The sequence below is a fragment of the Zonotrichia albicollis genome, chromosome 5, assembly GCF_047830755.1.
Source record: "Zonotrichia albicollis isolate bZonAlb1 chromosome 5, bZonAlb1.hap1, whole genome shotgun sequence".
In the NCBI taxonomy this organism is placed as follows: domain Eukaryota; kingdom Metazoa; phylum Chordata; class Aves; order Passeriformes; family Passerellidae; genus Zonotrichia; species Zonotrichia albicollis.
In genome coordinates, this window is record NC_133823.1 from 18,634,012 (window position 1) to 18,652,529 (window position 18,518).

The following is an 18,518-nucleotide window of genomic DNA, read 5'->3' on the forward strand; positions in this document are numbered from 1 at the left end:
ATCCAGCCTGGAGGTGAACGTTTCCAGGGTTGGGGTGTCCACAGCTTCTCTGGGCAATGTTTTCCAGTGCCTCACCATCCTCATAGTAAAGAATTCCTTCCTAATACCTAATCTAAGGCATCTTTATCCTAATACCTAATCTAAAGGCATCTTTAGATTTAAAGCCATACAGTTTCACCTGATTCTTTTTTTGATGATGATGCTGTCCAGATGGAGCAGCTCAAGGGTTTCCTGACCCTCATAGTGCTGTGGCAATTTATATAGTAATTAGAAATTCAAGTAGCTTTTAGGCAAAACTTCTGAAGATAATTTAAAAATTAAAGTAGCCTTTTGATCAAGGAGGAAAAGCAGTCATTGATAGGAGATTGAGTTGGGTTCTGTTGGCAGAAGTTGGTTACACGAGGAGAATATAGTTACCCTTGCTACAAAATGTTTGTTTTTAAATTATCCAGTAGCCCAAAGTTTTTGGAGGAGAATACAAGCTTTAACTTGTGTAATGATGGGACGACATCCAGAATATAAGTGTTTACCAATAGGGAGAGAAAGTGTTTCACTCAGTAATTAACACTACAGGATACCTGAAAAAAACATACCTGTTTTGTTTGTTTGTTCATGGGTAAGGATAGCTTTAGGAAAAAATTTTAAATGAACTCCTGAGCTTTAGTTAGTATTGGCAGAGGTGTAATAAGTGTTTGATTAATGACTTCTCTTCTCTTACTGCTTTTGGGCAGGCATGAAGCATCTCTGCCTACTTGTGAAACAAATTCTTTCAATAAAATCTCAAGCTTTCAGTCTAAATCATCTGTAAGTCATACAAGGTAAATATTTAAAGGTATATATACAGCAGACTGCTAGGTATAAGCAAGGTATTCAGGCACTGGTTTTGCATTTAAATCTGGGTAATCGTATATTGTTCTGTAGGTATTTAGAGTGTTCTGTTCATCTTTCTAGTTATTTAAAAAAATACACAGCAATTATCCACCAAGTGGATAATCTTGAAATTTTAAAATAAGAACTCAAGTTAGAGGTTAGAAATTATTGAAGTTATTTTGGACCTTTGGATTTTCACTTTTTTTTTTTTTTTGTTCTAATGCATTTCCACCTGTAAAATAAGTAGACAAAAACAAAAGGGGGTTACACACTGAATTTTGTAAGGGTGGGCCTGCAGAAATTATATCACTAAATATTCCAGTTTTCTATGTTTACTGTTTATTATAAAAAAGAGGACAAGGTGAATAATCTTCGTGGCGAATTCTGTCCACACCATGGAGACTTAAATGGATCCATGTGGAGAGTTCTGGGCCCTGGCTCTGTGGGAATGACCCAGGCATGTGAGGCAGTCTATGATGAGGAATTTAAAGGCTGACAGATGCTAAATGCTCACTTGATGAGGGAATAGTTTTATTTGTGGGTGTAATCAAAATTGCTGTTCTCTATATTAGTATTCAAGTCGCTCACACATTGCCTGATGTCTCTGTGAGCTGGAAGCTTCCATAACTCTCCAGTGGTTAATGTGGTCTGGTGTTGTACTGTATCTCTGTCAATCTTTCCTACTTTCTCTGTTTTCTCCTGCATTGGCTCAAAGCTTCTGTGCTGCAGAAGTAACACTGGAAGATCCTTCGGGAAATCTGCCGATCCTTGGACCCTCTCCTCCTCCAGCTCTTTCTCCTTTCGAGCAGAGATCAAAAATTAAGAGCATGGCTGCTGCTGCAGTGTCTGCTGCTATTGCTGCCCGGGCCAGGTAGACATCAACTTCAAAAGGAATGTTTTATAGGTTTGGTTTAAGGAGGTTCCAGTTCACACAAGAATAATTGGTCCCTGGCAGGGTTGTGAAATCAATAGGCTCTGTCACAATGCTGGGCAAGTCATTAGAATATGTCCAAAGCTCCCATGCCATATTTATAGCTTAGCTGCTCTGAACTTGGTGAGTAATTCCACCATTCTGTTCCTCATGATACCTGTTTTACAGTTCAGTTAGTAAATTAACTGTAAATAACATTTGTGTGACGTGAGTGACAAAGAATAATCTGTAACTTTGAGGAACTTTTTGATGCTTGAAAACAATACCTTGCTGAGTTCCGTCTAAATCTTTACTGCATTGCTTTTTATAAAGGCTTGCTTAGAGCAAACATTTTGACAAGTTTTTCTATCATCCATTCATATCGGTAAAATACTTTTTAATAGGCAATAATACCCATATTTTGGTATTTCTAAATTAGATAGATGCTCTAAGATGCTAATAAATTATGTTCTTTAGAAAGCATAAACAAAATCAGAAAACTAAAAAAGATGAAAACATTTTCTCATTTTTTAAAATTTTACTTTATTAATGGTAAAAATATACAAAGAACACGCTTCTCACACCTTAGTGGGTTTTCTTATGCCTCACCTGAATTGTGCAGCCTCCACTTTGTGGGCTGCCTGTTTAGACACAATTCCTGCATCAGTTTTCCTGGGTTCAGTTTCTCCAGATAGGCTTTTCATAAGGGCTTTTGGGTTGCCCATGGTCCCAGCCCTCCTGAGCTTCATGTGGTCACCTCCTTTGTTTGTGGGGTCTTTTTGCACACCTGCTAGACTGCACGAGCCTAGTGCCTACCGCTCGCTGCTGGATGCGCTGCTCATCACGCCTGTCGCAAAGCCTGCCCTGCTGGCCAGCGCGCCCTCCAGGAAGTCCACAGGTGCTCTGGAGTTGCCAAAGAGCAAGAGGTATTGTCCAGGTGTGCTGTGTGGCTGGCACTTAGGGCTCACAGGGAGCTGGCTACTCCTTCAGAGCACATTTCTGTTGTCTGCATGCTTGTGCCTGTCCTGGTCTTTGACGTGAGGTTACCAGCTCCAAACCCTGCTGCTTTCATCTCTGTGCACCCTGGACTTGAAGATGGTGTTTGTGCAAGTCCCCCATATGAAAGCAGAGGTTTCCTTTCCTCACTGGCTTCAAGTGCCCTCTAAATGCATGGTGATGCTTGTGTTGTGTCGGGAGCCTCTGAGGGAGGCAGTATCACCCTACAGAGGCAGCCAGAGAAGAACAAGAGCTCCTGGCTTGGAACTTCTGTGTGGGTGAATTATTTGCCACAGTTCCTTGAGCAACTAAGCGTCACGTTAGTTTATTTTTTTAAAGCTCACTTTGAATGTATGAAATCAAATAACTGGCATGCAGGCCAGCAAGTGACTGTTTTAAAAATTATTTGCTGTCTAGGCTCTTTGTTCCAGTGCTGATTCTGTTCAGTGCACAGGACTGTTTGTTCTCCTTTCCTGACCACAGCAATGTTAGTGCTTGCTTCAGCGGAAAGCTCATTTTATGACTTCAGCTGCACAGGCAGGAATCTTCTTGGTTATTTTACAGGGCAGTGTGTATTAAATTGTGCTAAGGAAGAAATAATATATGGGTTTTCTTGTACATATTTATATTTTCACAAGATTTGGACCCTTCTAGAGATAAGAAGTATCTTATCTCTAAGATATACTATAAGTAGTATATAAGTAGTATATGTAAGTAGTATAGTATAAGTATATAAGTAGTATAGTATAAGTATATACTATAAGTATATAGCTCAACTATAAGTAGACCTGAGATCCACTTGATGTAGGAACTTATGTTGAGTAACAAGTATTAGTTCTTTTTCTTCTCTTTCATGGCTTCCAAGGTGACCTCAGTCTCTAGAGAAGATTAAAGTAGCCCTAACCTCCAGGAGGGGAAATAGTAGTTTATAAGACACAAAACCAACTTTGTTTGTATCAAAATTTCTAACTTGTAGCATATCCACTTAAAAAACATTAAAAAAAGGAACATTGATAGAATTGTGGTGATATAATACAACTTAAAATACCAATTTTATTTTTGCCACTGAATGATTACTAGAAAACCTTTTATATATGCATTGAAAGAAAAAACCTCTTGAGGAGTTCTGATACCTGTCTGTGCACTACAGGTGAAGCCCAGGCCAAGCCATCAGCAAGACTTTATTATGGTGTGGTGTTTGTTTGGTGATACTTTAGTACAGTGAAAATAAATTCTCTGACTTCCCTTTTCTTTTTTTCCTTCACTCACTAAGGTGCATTGTTTATGGCAAGTAAAGGTAGATTATTACATTAATTCATCCTTCCTGAATCTGTAACTGGCTTTCTGTTTGTCCATTGTTTGCTCACTGTATGGGGGAAGCTCTCCTGATGTTGAAAATTTATTTTTGGAGATGCATTCAGTGTTGGGATTCCCAGAGTGTCTCCATTCAATTGCTGTCCCTTACAAGTACATGGGGCTGTGTGTTGAAAAAGGCAGGAAACAATGGAGAACTGGTTTCATTCTTCCACAGCTGAGGTCCAGTTTTGGAGGGGCTTAATCTGTTTTTCTCTTCCAGCTGACAGAGCTGGAGAGAGATGTGCCAGGGAGCCAGAAGGTACACTGGGAGTACAGAGACATATAAGCCTGCCCAAAAGACTGTTTCAGTATTGGATATATATCAAGATTGAAGTTGAAAGGCTTGAAATAAACATGCATGGATTTTTAGGGGTTTTTAAAGCTAACCTTTAAACTTGTGAAAAGTAAATTTTCTCTTAAGCTGTTGCAGTAGCCAGGTTATCCTGGTTGTTCAGGTTGCTGCTACAAGGCTGTGACATAAGGTGCTAAAGGAAGATGATAATTTTCTGGCTGTTAGGGACATCCCAAACAGGATATGACCTAAAATCTGGGACATGTGATATAGCAGTACATTTAGTCTGAGAACACTCTGCATAAAACTGCATTTTAAAAAGGATTTTTGCAGGAATAGCCAGTGTTGTCCTGAAGACAGCATAGAACAAATGAAGGTAATGATTTCTGGTTCCCATATTGACATGCTTATTCCTGAGCTGCTGCACTGGTAAGGAAGGAGAGGTTACCGGTAGATGGAGCTGAAGAAATGAAGCTTTGTGCTGTCTGGTCCCGTTGAATAAAGGACCACAACTGTTGCTGTATGGCTGGAGAAACATGCAGGAAAAGAAGATAAATGTTGTGGCAGCAACTACATATTGTTACTGAATTTCAGCAAAGATCAAGCAAAACTAGTCAACTATGTCAGGAAAAAAATAGTAGATTTGAGAGAAATGCACCCATTGAGTGTGAAGCTAGGTATTAAAATGTCTTTACATTAAAATCCATCTAGTGACATACTGTGATATGTAAATGTATGTAATGCTGAAAAGTTGTTTTAAATGGCAGCTCACTTCATTCCACAATAAAATAGTTGATAAGAAAGGAGAACTGAAATCTTACATCCTATAACTAAAGAGAAAATATACAACAGAATGCAGTACACTAACTGGTTCAGATAGAACTAGGTCTGTTTGGCTCACCCAAGAAAGCCAAGTAATAAACTGCTTTGGAGTTCTCTGGCTCTTTTATATCTTTCATACCTTCATGAAAAGGTAATGCATCTATTTTACCAAGGTAGCTTAGGCTTCTTTGCATTATCTCTGGGGACAGACTCAGGAAGGTTATAGCTATAACAAAAGCAGGGTGTTGATTCTCTTCTGCAGTAAGGTTCTTCCAGATATATTTCCCTTTATCCCTCTCACTTCACTGTCTCAGCTCCAAAAAGCTGGCTGTCTTAAACTGTTCTGTACTGGGTTGCTGCCAGAGTGCTTGACCTTTTTCTGACTTACTAACTGCCCTGAAGTGGTGGTGAGCTTCCACACGTTTTCTTCCCCACCAGACTCCTCTGTAATGGGCTTTTTTTGGGGGTGTGTAACAGCTATGCAGTCTTGCACTAAGCTGAGTGTTTCATCCTAATGGCAACAGGGATGGCCTTGAGTTTATGGGGCTTGCGTGTTTTCTAACAAATGACACATATGCACCACAGGAAATGATGTATTTAATGTCTTGCATGACCAAGAATTGGAGCTCTGCCTTAAAATTAAATCTCAAGGCAGAAACACTGGGAAATTTTGGGAAACACTAGCAAGAATGGGTGTTGACAGCCCTTTTGTTTTTGGCATGGCTTTTTGTTTATCTTCCTGATACTTTGCTATATTCAATTCCTTTAAAAAATGGTAATCTTGCCTTGTGAGATGAGCACTGGTGTTAACTCTGAGAGAATATATACTCTGAAAGGTGCTTTGAGTTATTTCTGTGTATAGAGCACTGCCTACAGAGGGGTTACATACTCCCTCCCTGTAATTTGATACAGAAATGCCTCCACCCAGATGATTTTCTCTGCTCTTTCTTTCTATTACTTTATTTTGTTTTACTTCTTTTTAGCAAGATACTGGAGCACTGTTACGTTAAGATGAAATATAAACACTGGGCTTGTAGTAGGGATAAGGTCAGCACTCAGTGCTTCTTGTCTTCTGTTTCGCTATTGTTACACCAGAAAACCCTTGCAAAAAGCCATCTGTATTTCCCTTGTTCATGGAGTTTTGTTGTCATTCTCATACCTGCCTTCTTCTGGTTTCCTGTATATATTTTTTCAGCTATTGTGTATTTTGATACCGGACAAAATGTAGCACATGACTTGTTTGATAAACAAATGACATCCAGGTCACAGAATTCCTGGCTATCTGAACAAAGATGTCCCTTAGATACTACCTGGCCTGTCCTGTCCTGTCAGCTGATTTCCTCACACCACAGGGGACTTGTGCCCTACTTGCACAGTTGTTCTGGACAGCAGAGCAAGTTAGTTTAACAAAGCTACTTAAGCTATCATTTATAGCCACAGGACTATTGGTACAATACTGATGTACCAGACTGAGCTCTGGCTCAACTACTTGTTTTTACAGATGAATAGCCACTATCTTGGGCTTGCATGAGGAGAAGGTCCAGCCAAATCTCTTGAACCTGGTTGAGAAAGTCCAAGTGACTTGGCCCTTATTATCACCTTACTGCTCTTAGAAGTTACATGACAGCGAGCTTAATTCCTTTTCAGTTATTTAGTAGGTCCTCCTTTGGCTTATAATATCATCTCCATTATTAGCTTCTTTAAAGTTTGTGTGAAGAAATTTTGGACAGCATTGAATTGGAATTGCCGTGGAAGGATGGAAGGAGGTTTAGGCATTTATAGCTCCAGATCCAGTGTTTTTCTTCTCTCTTTTTTTTTGTTTTCTTGGGTTTCTGTTGGTTGGCTTTTTGGGGTGTTTTTGGTTTTTTGGGGTTTTGTTTGGTTTTGGTTGGTTGGTTTTTTGTGGGTTTGGGGTTTTTGAGGGAGGAAGAAGCATCAAAACCTCTAAATACACTCAAAAGGATTTTCTAGTGCAAATTTCTTAAAATGCCTCTGAAGTACATTCAGCCTGGTCTCTGAAAAACTGGTGCTTATATCAAGTGTGTCTTGGACCCACTTCCTCCATCATAGGAGGAGAAATTACTACTCGCTTTTTCTAGGTTTTTCCCCCCCCAATTTACACGGTGCTTTTGTTCACCAGGAGACTGGGTAAGTCTGAGGAGCCTTTTGTGAGCTCTGAATAAAGTTTGCACTGGCACTGGAGCAGTGTGTCCGCCTCAAGCCTCCTGACTGGTACCCCAGGAATTTGTTTGTTTTCCATACACACACTTAATTTGATAAAATAAGACTGCACTGTGTGGTAGGAGCTGTTCTCCATGGAATTTAAGGCGTATCTGTTAAGTATAAGCTAGCATATGTGAAAAATAGAGAGGTGTCTTTGGCTTGCTTCTTTGCCAGACATTTTTCTTGGGCTGTTTTTGCAATCTGTTTCCCTTGCAACACACTTCCAGAATTATTTTGATTAATCTTCCCATAGCTTATTAATCTAAATTCTCATGGGTTTTCAGGACACAAGACTGAGTCTGACAGACTATTCCTTGATTATTGCAGTGTTAAAACCCCTTGCCCAAAGGTTGACAGCAGAGTATTCACGGCTTGCAGGAAATGTTAGCTTGCAGAGATGAGCCTCATGTTTGCAATCATTTTTATCTTGGAAAACTTTGATTTTTGCTGTAAGTATTCATCAGGTGGAGAAGGAGGAGTTTAAAAGTTATGGAACATAGTGGAAATGTTAATGCTAGAGGCAAAGGTAGGTGTGTCATTAATAATACACAAGTGTTCTGACATTAAAATGTTCTTGGCCTGAAGCTGACCTGTGAGAGTCAGCTGGGAAGTCTGAGAAAGTGTTCACACAGAGCTTGGTAAATACATTAGGTTTCTCATCCTCCCTCAGCTTCCCGGTGACAACACTGAAAAGCAGGTGGGAACTCTATTCTAAAATATATTTATTTTCTTAAATTTCAGTATATTTTTTTCTCTTCAAATCCTATATTTTCTAGATGGTGAAACTTGGGTCATCATTGTACAATATCTTAGTGAGTTGCAAAATACTAGTGGGGCGAATTGTGGGCATTGTACAGCCACTTGTAGAAAATAAGTGTGCTTCTGGAAAGATCCATGACTCTATTTGTAAAGCTGGATAACAATAACTAGAGTTTGAGTGTTTCTCAGTGTGGGAAAAACATGGAGTAAAGTGTTGAGGAGTTAACTTTGCAGCATGAATTTCAAGTTTAGTTTAAAAGGTTGAACCTCTTATGAGGGAGAGCTGCTGCTACTCTCCCTCTTATGAGGGAGAGTGCAATGCGTCTTTGAAAGTGAGACAAAGATAAATTTTTCTGCAGAGAACATTGCATGTGCAGCCAACTGATTGGAGGCTGTAATTCCAGCAAAAAGGTGCATTATTTCATTTAGGCAGCCATGGATGGGTACTGTCACACAGTGGAGACTTGCCAAGCTGCAGTGGCAGCCTGCCTGTTAAATTAACAGACTGAGCTAGTGGCTTGAGTTTATTCAATTTTTGCTTTGAAGAATCAGACATGCAATACAAAGGGTGTCCAAGACCTTTCAGAAGTTTTGCCCTGAGGCCAGTAACATCCTCTCTGTCAGAGTAATGGCTTCAGGCTTGTCCCTTGAGAAGATTCTTCCTTGAGGCTCCTGGCATGTAAACTTCCAGAGGTGATAAAAAAACATCAGAGGTAGCTTATACCTGGGTTTATAATTGTCTTTTAGTTTGGGATCATTAAGGTTTCACCTTATTTCTGAATGAAAGCCTGAGTGTCTCCAACATTCTGTTGCTTCAGGAACTGCCGTGCCACGTCATTCACAAGCCTTGGAATTTGAGCACAAAAATGGCAACAGTGGAGTTTCCAATCAGCATTGCAATGAGCCTTGTGGGCTTCCCTCAAGATGCTTCCTTGCCATCTTCTCCCTGGAGGGAACCATTTCTGCTTGTCTGAAATCATTTTTGGTTGTTGAGTAGCCTCTGCTTGTAAAAGATAGCTGCTGAGTCAGCGGGATTTTTTTTATTTCTGACTGCTGATTTGTATTATTTATGACATATATTCCAGGCAAAGGCAGTGAAGAGGTGCTAGACTTGAAAAGTTATTTGACAAGCAGTAATGAGCCTCTTGGATGGAGAAGGAGGAAACTTTCTTTTTTTAGCATCAACAGTGCTAACAAGGAATTCTTAAAGTTGCAGTAGGGCTCTGGCCTTGATTGGGTTTGATGGGTTATGTGTCAAATATATTCAGCAGTACAGAAGGATGTTTCTGTAACAATGAAATTGCAGACATGCACTTTTTTCATTGTGGAAGCCAATCCTAAACTATCTTGTCATTTTCAACCACTGCTGCTACTTCACATCAGAGGGTACTTATCTATCTTTTTTCTTTCAATCTGCATTAACACTTTTATGCCCTGTATCTCCACTGCCTGTAATAAAGACTTGGAACATGAATCTCAAAGGAGTATAACGTGCACCTTCACTGCCTCCATTTGAGTTACACAAATGTCTTTAAATATCTTTTCAGCATTTGAAGATAATGGAATGCAAGGTCTCAGTTTGTTCTTCTCTGGGCTTGTGCACACTGCGAACAGCAAATCCACCAGTGCTGGTTATCAAAGCCTGCAATTGCCATAGCTGTTACTCATTAAACTGAGTATTCTGATTTATTCTCCAAACTGGGAATGACTTTTTTTATCCCTTACCTGGAAGAAGATTCTAAGCACATGAATTATTACCCTGTAAATCTAGAGATGACAAAAAAAAAATCAAGTTTATGAACCTTTGTTTTGGCCTCATGGTGTGTTCGAGTTGTTGCATGTAATACAGGCAAGGTAATGCTGTGCATGTGCAACACTTGTAAAGTAAAAATAGCTCATGGATTTTTACTTTACAAACTTGGCACAATCTGTAATTCTGGGAATGACCCTGGTGAAAATACACATGGTGCACATGTGCTGAAAATTTGTTTTTCTTCAATAGAAGAAAAAATACAAGGCTTCTAGTGTGTTACCAGTGGGTTTCTAAATTGTGCAAAATATGTTTTTGGAATGATATTTCACGTATGTATTTGGCTGTATTTCACAATGTTGTTAATTTTTGTTGTTTTGTAAATTATCTTCATTAGTAATTACTCCTCTACTTTGACTGTTTTAAATTAAAGTATTATTTTCAGCTGTCCAAAGGCAAGTGAGAAATGTAAAATGTTCTTGCTGTCAGTGTAATTAGTGGCTGCTTGCACTACATGTGGATTGTGATTGAGTTCAGTTTTTATCATGTGTGTTTTTAAAGAGCTAAAAGAGTTCTGCCAACCCTTAAAGTATAAAAGCAGCTGTAAAGTGCTCTAAAGAGGCAATATAAAATATCATGCATGTTGTTTAATGACCAAAGAAACTTACAACTCTTTTGAAATGAAAATTGTGAAGGGGTTTAGTTGACTCTATTGACCTTTGGCAGACCTTACTCAAATGTCCAGTTCTTAGAAAGCAGCTTAGAAAGCAGTTACACCCTTAGAGAGGGTGTAACTACCACAGCATTGTTGGTGATGACAGATAGTGGGTGCTGCATTGTTGCCCTGGGGTGAGGGAATGTCACTCCCCATCTCCATTTCACAAGTTCTCCTGTTCTAGCAAGAGGCATTTATGTGCTCTTCCCTGGTTTCTGAACAGTGATTCCCTGGAAGCCGCCCAGCCTGCCCCGGCGAGGAGCATCCCTGCCTGCCAGGACAGCGTGGATGTGAGAGCTGCTCCTGCCAACTCCTCACCTGCCCCAGCCCTCAAGCCTGTGGCACCCCTGGGTTCTGCCAAGGGCTGGCAGCCTCCCAGCCAAGCAGGTAACTCCCAGAGAGGCTTTTCCTTGCTCACCTAAAGGCCTTTGGGTGGCTCAGGAAAACAAACTTCCCCTTGGGCGTAAAAACAACAGGTTTCCAATGGCTGTTTGTGGGTTTTGAGAACAGGCCAGTTTGCTGGGAAAAGAGGAGAAAAAAAAGCAATTTAGCCATTTTAGTAAACCGGTAGCCCTTTGTAAGTAGCTTCATAGATGCAATTAATTTCACAAACAAAATCATTTGCCTCACACCTCTATTAAAGGCATTTATACCAATCAATTATATGTATATACACCCCACAGTTTCATCTTGGTGCTTCCCATGTGGCTGTAGATTCAAGCATATCCCATGCTATTGCAGGTGGGAATATCGACATATGTCAATATTATCCATATACATGTGTTTTCCAAGTGATCTTTTCACAAGTATTAATTAATTTAAAAAAAAAGATAAAAAAGGCTGAAGCACTAGAATGTTTATGTATTTGACATCTGTAGGTTTTATTTGAGCAGGTTGCCAGATTATTACATAGGTTTGGGTTGCAGAAATTTGTGTAAAAGTTCTTACAAGGACAATTCACATAGCTTCTACCTTTCAATGAACTTTGGTGATTTCTAAACCTTTGAACCCACACTAGAATGTGTTATATCTGGAAAGCATTCTTCTGTTTTCTTTATGAGCACTCCTATGTTATTAGATGATACAGATATGTTTGTATGTGTAACTGTGTTCTTAGGTTTTCATGGTATTACATTCAGTGGTTACTTGGAGTAATTTTTCAAGCTGAATCAGTCTTTGGTGCTGAATTAAACTTGTGTAGTAATTTCAAAGGATCTGGGAAATCTGTATTATTAATTAGGCTTTAGCTTCAGATTTTTCTTCCTAATATGAGATGAGTAGTCTTGATTCTCTTTCTGACAGGATCAATTATGCTAAATAGCTCTGTTTGTTTGGTTTTGCTCTATGTGAGGGTTTTCCCTCTTTTGAAGTATATCCAGGCCCAAAATGGAACTATAGAAGCTCTGGCATGAAAATAAAGAAAAAAATGTACAGTGTTAATGCTTCATATTTTATAATGGCTTTGGCACTTCTGATTGCATGCTGTGGTTGGTAGCAAGTTGCTGTATTTTGGTTGGGCTGTGCAGTTCTGTAGGAAGCCTCAAGATGGCAATGCACTGTCATTGCTGTACTTTCCTGGTAAATAGTGACTCTGCTAATGAGGGCAAGGTAAAGACTTCTTAAAATTTACATCAGTTTAATTCTAGCATTGTTTGACTTCTCTGAGTTAGCTAGCGTTAGAAGGAAAAAAAAAACCCTCAGAATGAACAGGAACAACAGAAGCCCCAAGACTTTTTAAAGTTAGCTTTTTGGTAGCATGTGTGCTTAAAGCCAGCTTTTGTGGGCATGTCATAATCCTGCATTTTTCTAAGTGACTGTTTGTACTTCACAGTTGATATAACTTTGTCTCACCAAATGATGAATTATTTAACTTGCATAGAAACCACCCATGATTTTGGAGTTTCTGTAGTACCACACTCATTTTTCGTATGTTGGTAGGTCTTTCACTGCTACATCCTACTAGCGTGCTCTAGTATTAATAGGAGTCAAATGTTCAACATAGCCTTTTTTTTAAGATGTTTATGAACAAGAGAGTTTTAAAGAGATTACCTAAACTACACTTGATTCTGTAGTGGTCTGGAAATCTATGCCTATGCTCTTCCATAATGTGAATTTTGGTTTTTTTTCATCAGAGATACCAAGTAGGCAAGTGAGAGGGAAGGCCAGGTGGAAAATTTTTGATTGTTATGATTCAGAACAGCTTAAAGAAAACTTAGAAACTTCATACTGGTAGAGAAGCTGGTGGAAAGAAACAATCATGAGGATGTCAGCTTTGTGCTGTCTTGATGAAGTGTTCTGAGATGCACTGCTTAAGTTCCAAAGAAGCAAAGCTGTTACCTCTCCCAGAAAACATTGGGGGAGCCAGAAATAAAAGCTATAGGAGAAAGAGGCATTGAAGACTCAGAGTTCCCTAAAATTGGGAAGTACAGGGAAGATAATGCAGCCGTGTGAGCAGCAACTGCCCAGGAATTAAGAGGGTGGGATGAGTACGATGTCCCAGATGCCAGAGGAGCTTCAGTTCACATTTGCACCTTAGGAACACAGAGAGTCACCCACTGCCATGGGAAGCCAGTCTGTGCTTGTCCCCTGTAGGTGCAGCAGCAGTCAGACAGGTAAAACTGTTTCAATAATTGAGTGTTTTGATACAATTAGTCAGATGTTGAAGAAAAAGAAAGACTGTGTTTCAGAGAATGCTTGGGCTTCAGTTCTGCGGTTTCTTTGCAGTCTGTGAGCATGAAGTTTTCCTTAAAGTAAAATTTCCAGTGCTCCACGGGCCAAACAAAATTTGGCTTCATAGGCCATAAGCTGAAAAAAAATTTAGACTAAAAAAGTCCTTTGATTTCATAGCTGAAGTCTACCTTAGGAAATAATTGGAAGGAAGATACAATCTTATGTCAGTGTATGGTGGTATGCTATTAATAGCAGAAATGTGTTGGGAGCACAGTTTTGTGGCTCTGATACCACTCACCCTTCCAATGAATATTGTTCCTCACATCAAGTTGTTTCCAAAGCAAAACAGGCATGTCATGGGATTTTGTTTGTGCCTGGGAAAGCTGTAAGATGCTGATTGATGGTGTGGCATGAAGATTACCAGTGATTTTATTAAGTTGTGTGACTTCAGAGGTCTGTCATTTGGGTAGACAGCATCTTTTCAATTATTAGTTGAAAAGATCTCTTTCTTGGATAGACCAGAGAATACCTTTTTTTTTTTTTTCTTTTTTTTAGCATCACTGTGGGGGTTTGGGGTGATTTGTTGATTGTTGCTGGTTTTTCTTTTTTGAGATTGTGCAGAGATGCCTGAAGGTGTCAGGGATTTTGTTGTGAGGTAAGAGCTATTTCATGACCTGGCCACATGATGATTCAAAGTTGAATGGCTGAGATACTGCACCTGGAGATGCTTCAGGGGCTGGGTTTCTCTCTGCAGAAGTCTCATGATCCAAGTGGATCTCACAACGATAGCACCTTTGGGCCTGAATTATCCTCAGTGGCTGTGTGGGCCAGTCATGGAGTACCCATGAATGCTGCTATGTTGTTCACTATGCTGGTTACAGAGGTTTTATTCCTCTTTGGAACAAAATCCTAATATTATGGGATTCCTCAGTGGTTTACTAGAGGAAAAGAGAGGTGGCTGCCTCATGCTTTCTTTTAAGGCACAGGTAAGAAGCTCAATAATCTCCAATATTTTTCTATTGTTGAAACAAGTGAAAACATACTGTGTGTTATATGTGCAGACTGGAATTTATAATAGTTCTCACTTCATTTTTCTTGAGCTTCATTATGAAGCTCTACTCACCTACCAGAGGCAGAAGATTTTTACAAGATTGTTTTAAATTGCAAAATGAAATAACCCAGAGCATCCTGGCTACATTGCAGTGAGCTATTCTCTATTTGATAACTATGACTCTACACTTACATAGCATGGTTCACCCCCAAGGAGCCCCAAAGCCCTTTCTAGTCCTGGGCAAGGACACAGTGCATGCCCGGGAATGGCTTTCACTCACCAGTGCCACGAAGCCACCTCGTGGGTGACAGATGGCAGCTGCTTGTCAGCGTGCCGTGACATTCCACGGCAACTTGAAAGGAAGTGAACAGCACCGTGGCAAATCAAGGACAATCTCAGACGGTGTAATTGCCTGCTAAGCACAGCTACACCAGCTGGAGTCAGTCCAGGAGACAAACTGTTCTCAGGGAGAGTGCAGCAGGATCGGTGATGGTCAGAAGCAATCAGGACTTCCAGTGTTACATTTCTCACATGAAATTGCCTTCTCTTACCTGACACTTTTGAAATTGTTGCTGGGGGGTGAGCTGCTGATGCATGGGGACCGTAGGGCCTGTGTGCCAGGCACAGCACTGCCAGTCCCACACCCTGCCTTCCAGTACAGGGGCTGGGCAGGCAGCATCCCGCTGGCTCGCTGGGGTCCCGTGGGATGGCAGGGGGCCTGTGGGGAGCTGTTATACAGCTGGTGGCCAGAAAGGCTGGTTTGCTTCTTGGAAAGGAGAGTTTCACTGCAGTCGATGCCCTTTGTTCCTCCTGGGCTTTGCAGCTGAGTTAGAGGAATGGGATGGGGAAGGTTTGTGGTAGAAGGGTTCAAAGCTGATGTTTTAAGTGACCCTTTCCTCAGATGTGCCAGTTCCCTTATTCCCAGGCTCTCTCTCAGCCTGGTATCACTGGGATATATAATCCCCTTCCAGCAGAGCTGCTAGGGAATGTCAGCATATTTTGCAATATGCACAACTGTCAGTTGCCTAATCCTGAGCAAGCACATGTGTTAAGCACGTGATCCCTTCAGCAGAGGGAACACACTTAGAAACTGGCTGCAAGCACATAAAAAGCACTCCCTAGAAAACTTCGTTTTAAAAATTCTGCTATTTCCTCGAAGTTGTTTTTGTGTACTTGGTAGCCTTGAATTTACCTCCTCTGGAGTTATCTATAGCTTTCTTTCTGCATTTTCTTTTTTTATATTTCATTCTCACAATAATATGAAAATTTTAAAAGCAAAAGAAAATGCAAGCCTGTTCCTAGGCATGACTTGACATCGTGCTCTATTGGCAGTTTGAGTCTTTGTTTCCTTCCTTGCTACTGATTCTGCTACTTATTTATGTAGAGAAAATGGGATAAAAATTATATATCAAACTGTGGAGTTTTGCCATCGGGCAAAAACAGTATGGAGCTGTGGAGAGGGAGGAAGGCACCGAGATACATTGTGCTTCACAAAATGCTTGTACTGCCAGTAAGTCCTTAAGGAATTAAGTACCATAGAGGGATGGACTGCAGCAGTTTTCCTCCTTGTCACTTCTGTTTTTTTGTGTTTCGTTTGTAATTACACCAGCCTTTATGTCAATTTTGTTGATCTTACAAGCTATACAGGCTGGGTAAGTTAAGTTGATAGCTTTGGGAATACTTCTGCATGGAAAAAGCAGCCATCACAGTGATCATCAAGTTCTGCAGTTTTGTTTTTAGGACCCTCTCATAATAATTTATTTCCTTTGTAGAACAGGAATTTAAAGACATGACTAATTATAGGAGCTCAAGGAGCTACTTGCCCATTGAGGGCCAAGGTCTGAATATGGGGAAGAAACTGGATTAACACTGCTAGTCGTTAAGACAAATTCTTACATTGTTGGTATGGCCTCTGTTAAAAATAGGTCCCAAAACTGTTCCACCATTTTTCTCCAAAAAAGATTGCAAAAGGTTGCTGCTCCATGATGTAGTCACCGTTATGAAAGCAGAAAGTCTTCTCCATAAAAATGTTATGATTGACAGGTCAAAATACAAAACCTTTCTGATCCTGGTTTATGGACTGTAATTAATTTTTCATCTAATCTAGATTATTATTATCATCATGTGACAGCAAACCACAAGAGTTTGTTCTTACAAGTTAATTAATGTGAAGTCGCTTAGCCAAGCAAAACCCATTGTGAAACCAGAGTTTATAAATGTTAACCTTAACTTGATGGCAGTATGAAATTTTAACTCCTGTAGAGTTAGTGAAAAAATTAGTGTGTTTCTAAAACTTGAATGTTGGTCTTTAAGAAGGGGCAGATCATAGTAATGGTGCAGAAATGTACCACCTGCTTTTCAGGGACAGAATGACCTGCTGTACTTCAGTACAAGATCTGCTGAATAGAAACTCAGTTTTTCTGTTACAAACATGACCTTTGACAATTTTCCTATGTTTTGGTTTTTCCAAATTCATGCACCAGATTGGGCACTTAAATGAATTATTTGCAGTACTTGGACGGATGCATATTTCTTTGTGTTCCTTTAAACAGAGATGCAGAGATTTTTTGGCTCTACGCTTATTTCACACACATCAAGTGGGAACATTCACTGACTTCCAAAATTCAATGTTGATTGTCTTTGATTTGTTAAAAAGTAACTTCTTGTCACAGACTGACTCACCAGATCAGTTCCTCTCCATTAGCTATCACCAGCTCAGAGCAGTGGTGTGTCCTGTTCAGATGCACAGGTGTAGGGCATCCAAGAATTATACCTAATATTTGTTCAGCAAATGAAAAGTCAGAATTCCTCTGGTAAATGCAGTTATTGGAATTCAGTGTTAAACATCAGCTTCATGAAACTGACAGATAATTTACATGAGACTGGACAGACATGCTCTCTGCAGGCATTGCCAAGCTGTCGAGTTCAGGAGAGGAACTAAAAGCAAGGGGGGTAAAATCTTATCTGCAGAAAGCTACCAAATGGGTTTCCATACTGTCACTGCAGAGGAATGCAACACTGTAGTACAGGACTTGGTTTTCTCTTGCTTCTTGAGTCGCTTTTTCGATAAAAGCAACACCAGTTGTGCCAAATTTGTGACGGTATGTGATGTAACAAATCAGAAGGAGACAGGCTGAGCGAGCCAAAACCACCATACTCATTTTAATTAAGATGCTTTACAGCTAATTTACCCGGAGCCTTTCCAGTTGAAAGGCTGGTTACTAACACAGGAACTAGTCCCTCTAGTGCAGGGGCTGTTGAAATGGGGCCAATGTGACACCTGTTTTGATTTTCCACGGGTGCAGAGTTTTCACCCAGCATTTAAAGACATGATAATGGTTTAATTCATCCTGTTCTGCCTTTTATCAGCACAAGGAGTTTAGCTCTGACTGTGTTTCCAAGACTTCATGAGAAACAAAAGAAACAACTACAGAATACAGGGGTTGAACTTTGCGTTTGTTGGGGGAGTTTTCTGAGGTTTTGTTTTTTTTCTCACCTTGTGCTTGTGCTGTAGCATTCTGCACTGAGCTTGTGTGATTTCGTGCGGGCCTGGGAGTGGATGGGTGTTGCATGCAGCCAGAGCAGTGAGCTGACAGCAGAGCTTTTCAGACACGTTGCTTCATCCGGCCATCTGTTTGGTTTTGAGGGAAGGAACAGGAAGATTTCTTACACTACAAATATATTACTAAAAGTCAGAAAATTGGACGTATGAAGCTTTATATTTTCCATTTATAATACAGTAGTTTGATTGCAGTGTATAAATCACTGAGTTAGAGCACTTTAAAATGAAGTTCTGGCACTCCCACTGCTTCAAGTAGCATTGTTATTTATAGATATTACATGAAGGCTGATGTTATGTTTAAGTGAGCGTTAAACAGTTCAGGCTGTTGTATTGTTGCTACGCACCAGAGAACCTCTGTCAAAGTGACTTTGGCACCGCTGCTTATCCGCCTTTCTCCCTTTGTCTTCCAAACCTTTCAGCAGTGTTTGCAGTTATCCATGTGCTCAGCGATGGAACAACCTATTGTTAGACTAACAAGGGCAAAGTCACACTGGGATTTTTAAAAAAGGGAAAAAAAAGAAGCAGTTCTTTACCCTGCCTAA

At 40.1% G+C, this 18,518-nt stretch overlaps 1 protein-coding gene and 1 long non-coding RNA gene across 12 annotated transcripts in view; one reads left to right on the top strand and one right to left on the bottom strand.

The window, feature by feature from the left end:
- PDLIM5 (PDZ and LIM domain 5) overlaps positions 1 to 18,518 on the top strand; it is a 126,232-nt gene that overhangs the window by 86,754 nt on the left and 20,960 nt on the right. For 7 of the 11 annotated variants that reach the window (XM_026791998.2, XM_074540933.1, XM_074540932.1 and 4 more), the window contains 4 exons: positions 732 to 818; positions 1,586 to 1,741; positions 2,575 to 2,706; positions 10,917 to 11,080. In XM_026791998.2, coding sequence (XP_026647799.2) covers positions 732 to 818; positions 1,586 to 1,741; positions 2,575 to 2,706; positions 10,917 to 11,080 — 539 coding nt within the window. The remainder of the gene's footprint in view (positions 1 to 731; positions 819 to 1,585; positions 1,742 to 2,574; positions 2,707 to 10,916; positions 11,081 to 18,518) is intronic. The other 4 variants (XM_074540935.1, XM_074540937.1, XM_074540936.1 and 1 more) reach the window with 2 other exon arrangements.
- Positions 11,049 to 18,428, bottom strand: LOC141729135 (uncharacterized). Its single transcript, XR_012580384.1, has 3 exons — positions 18,321 to 18,428; positions 17,911 to 18,045; positions 11,049 to 11,212 (listed from the first exon to the last, which is right to left on the bottom strand). It is a non-coding gene; the product is annotated as an uncharacterized LOC141729135 (long non-coding RNA).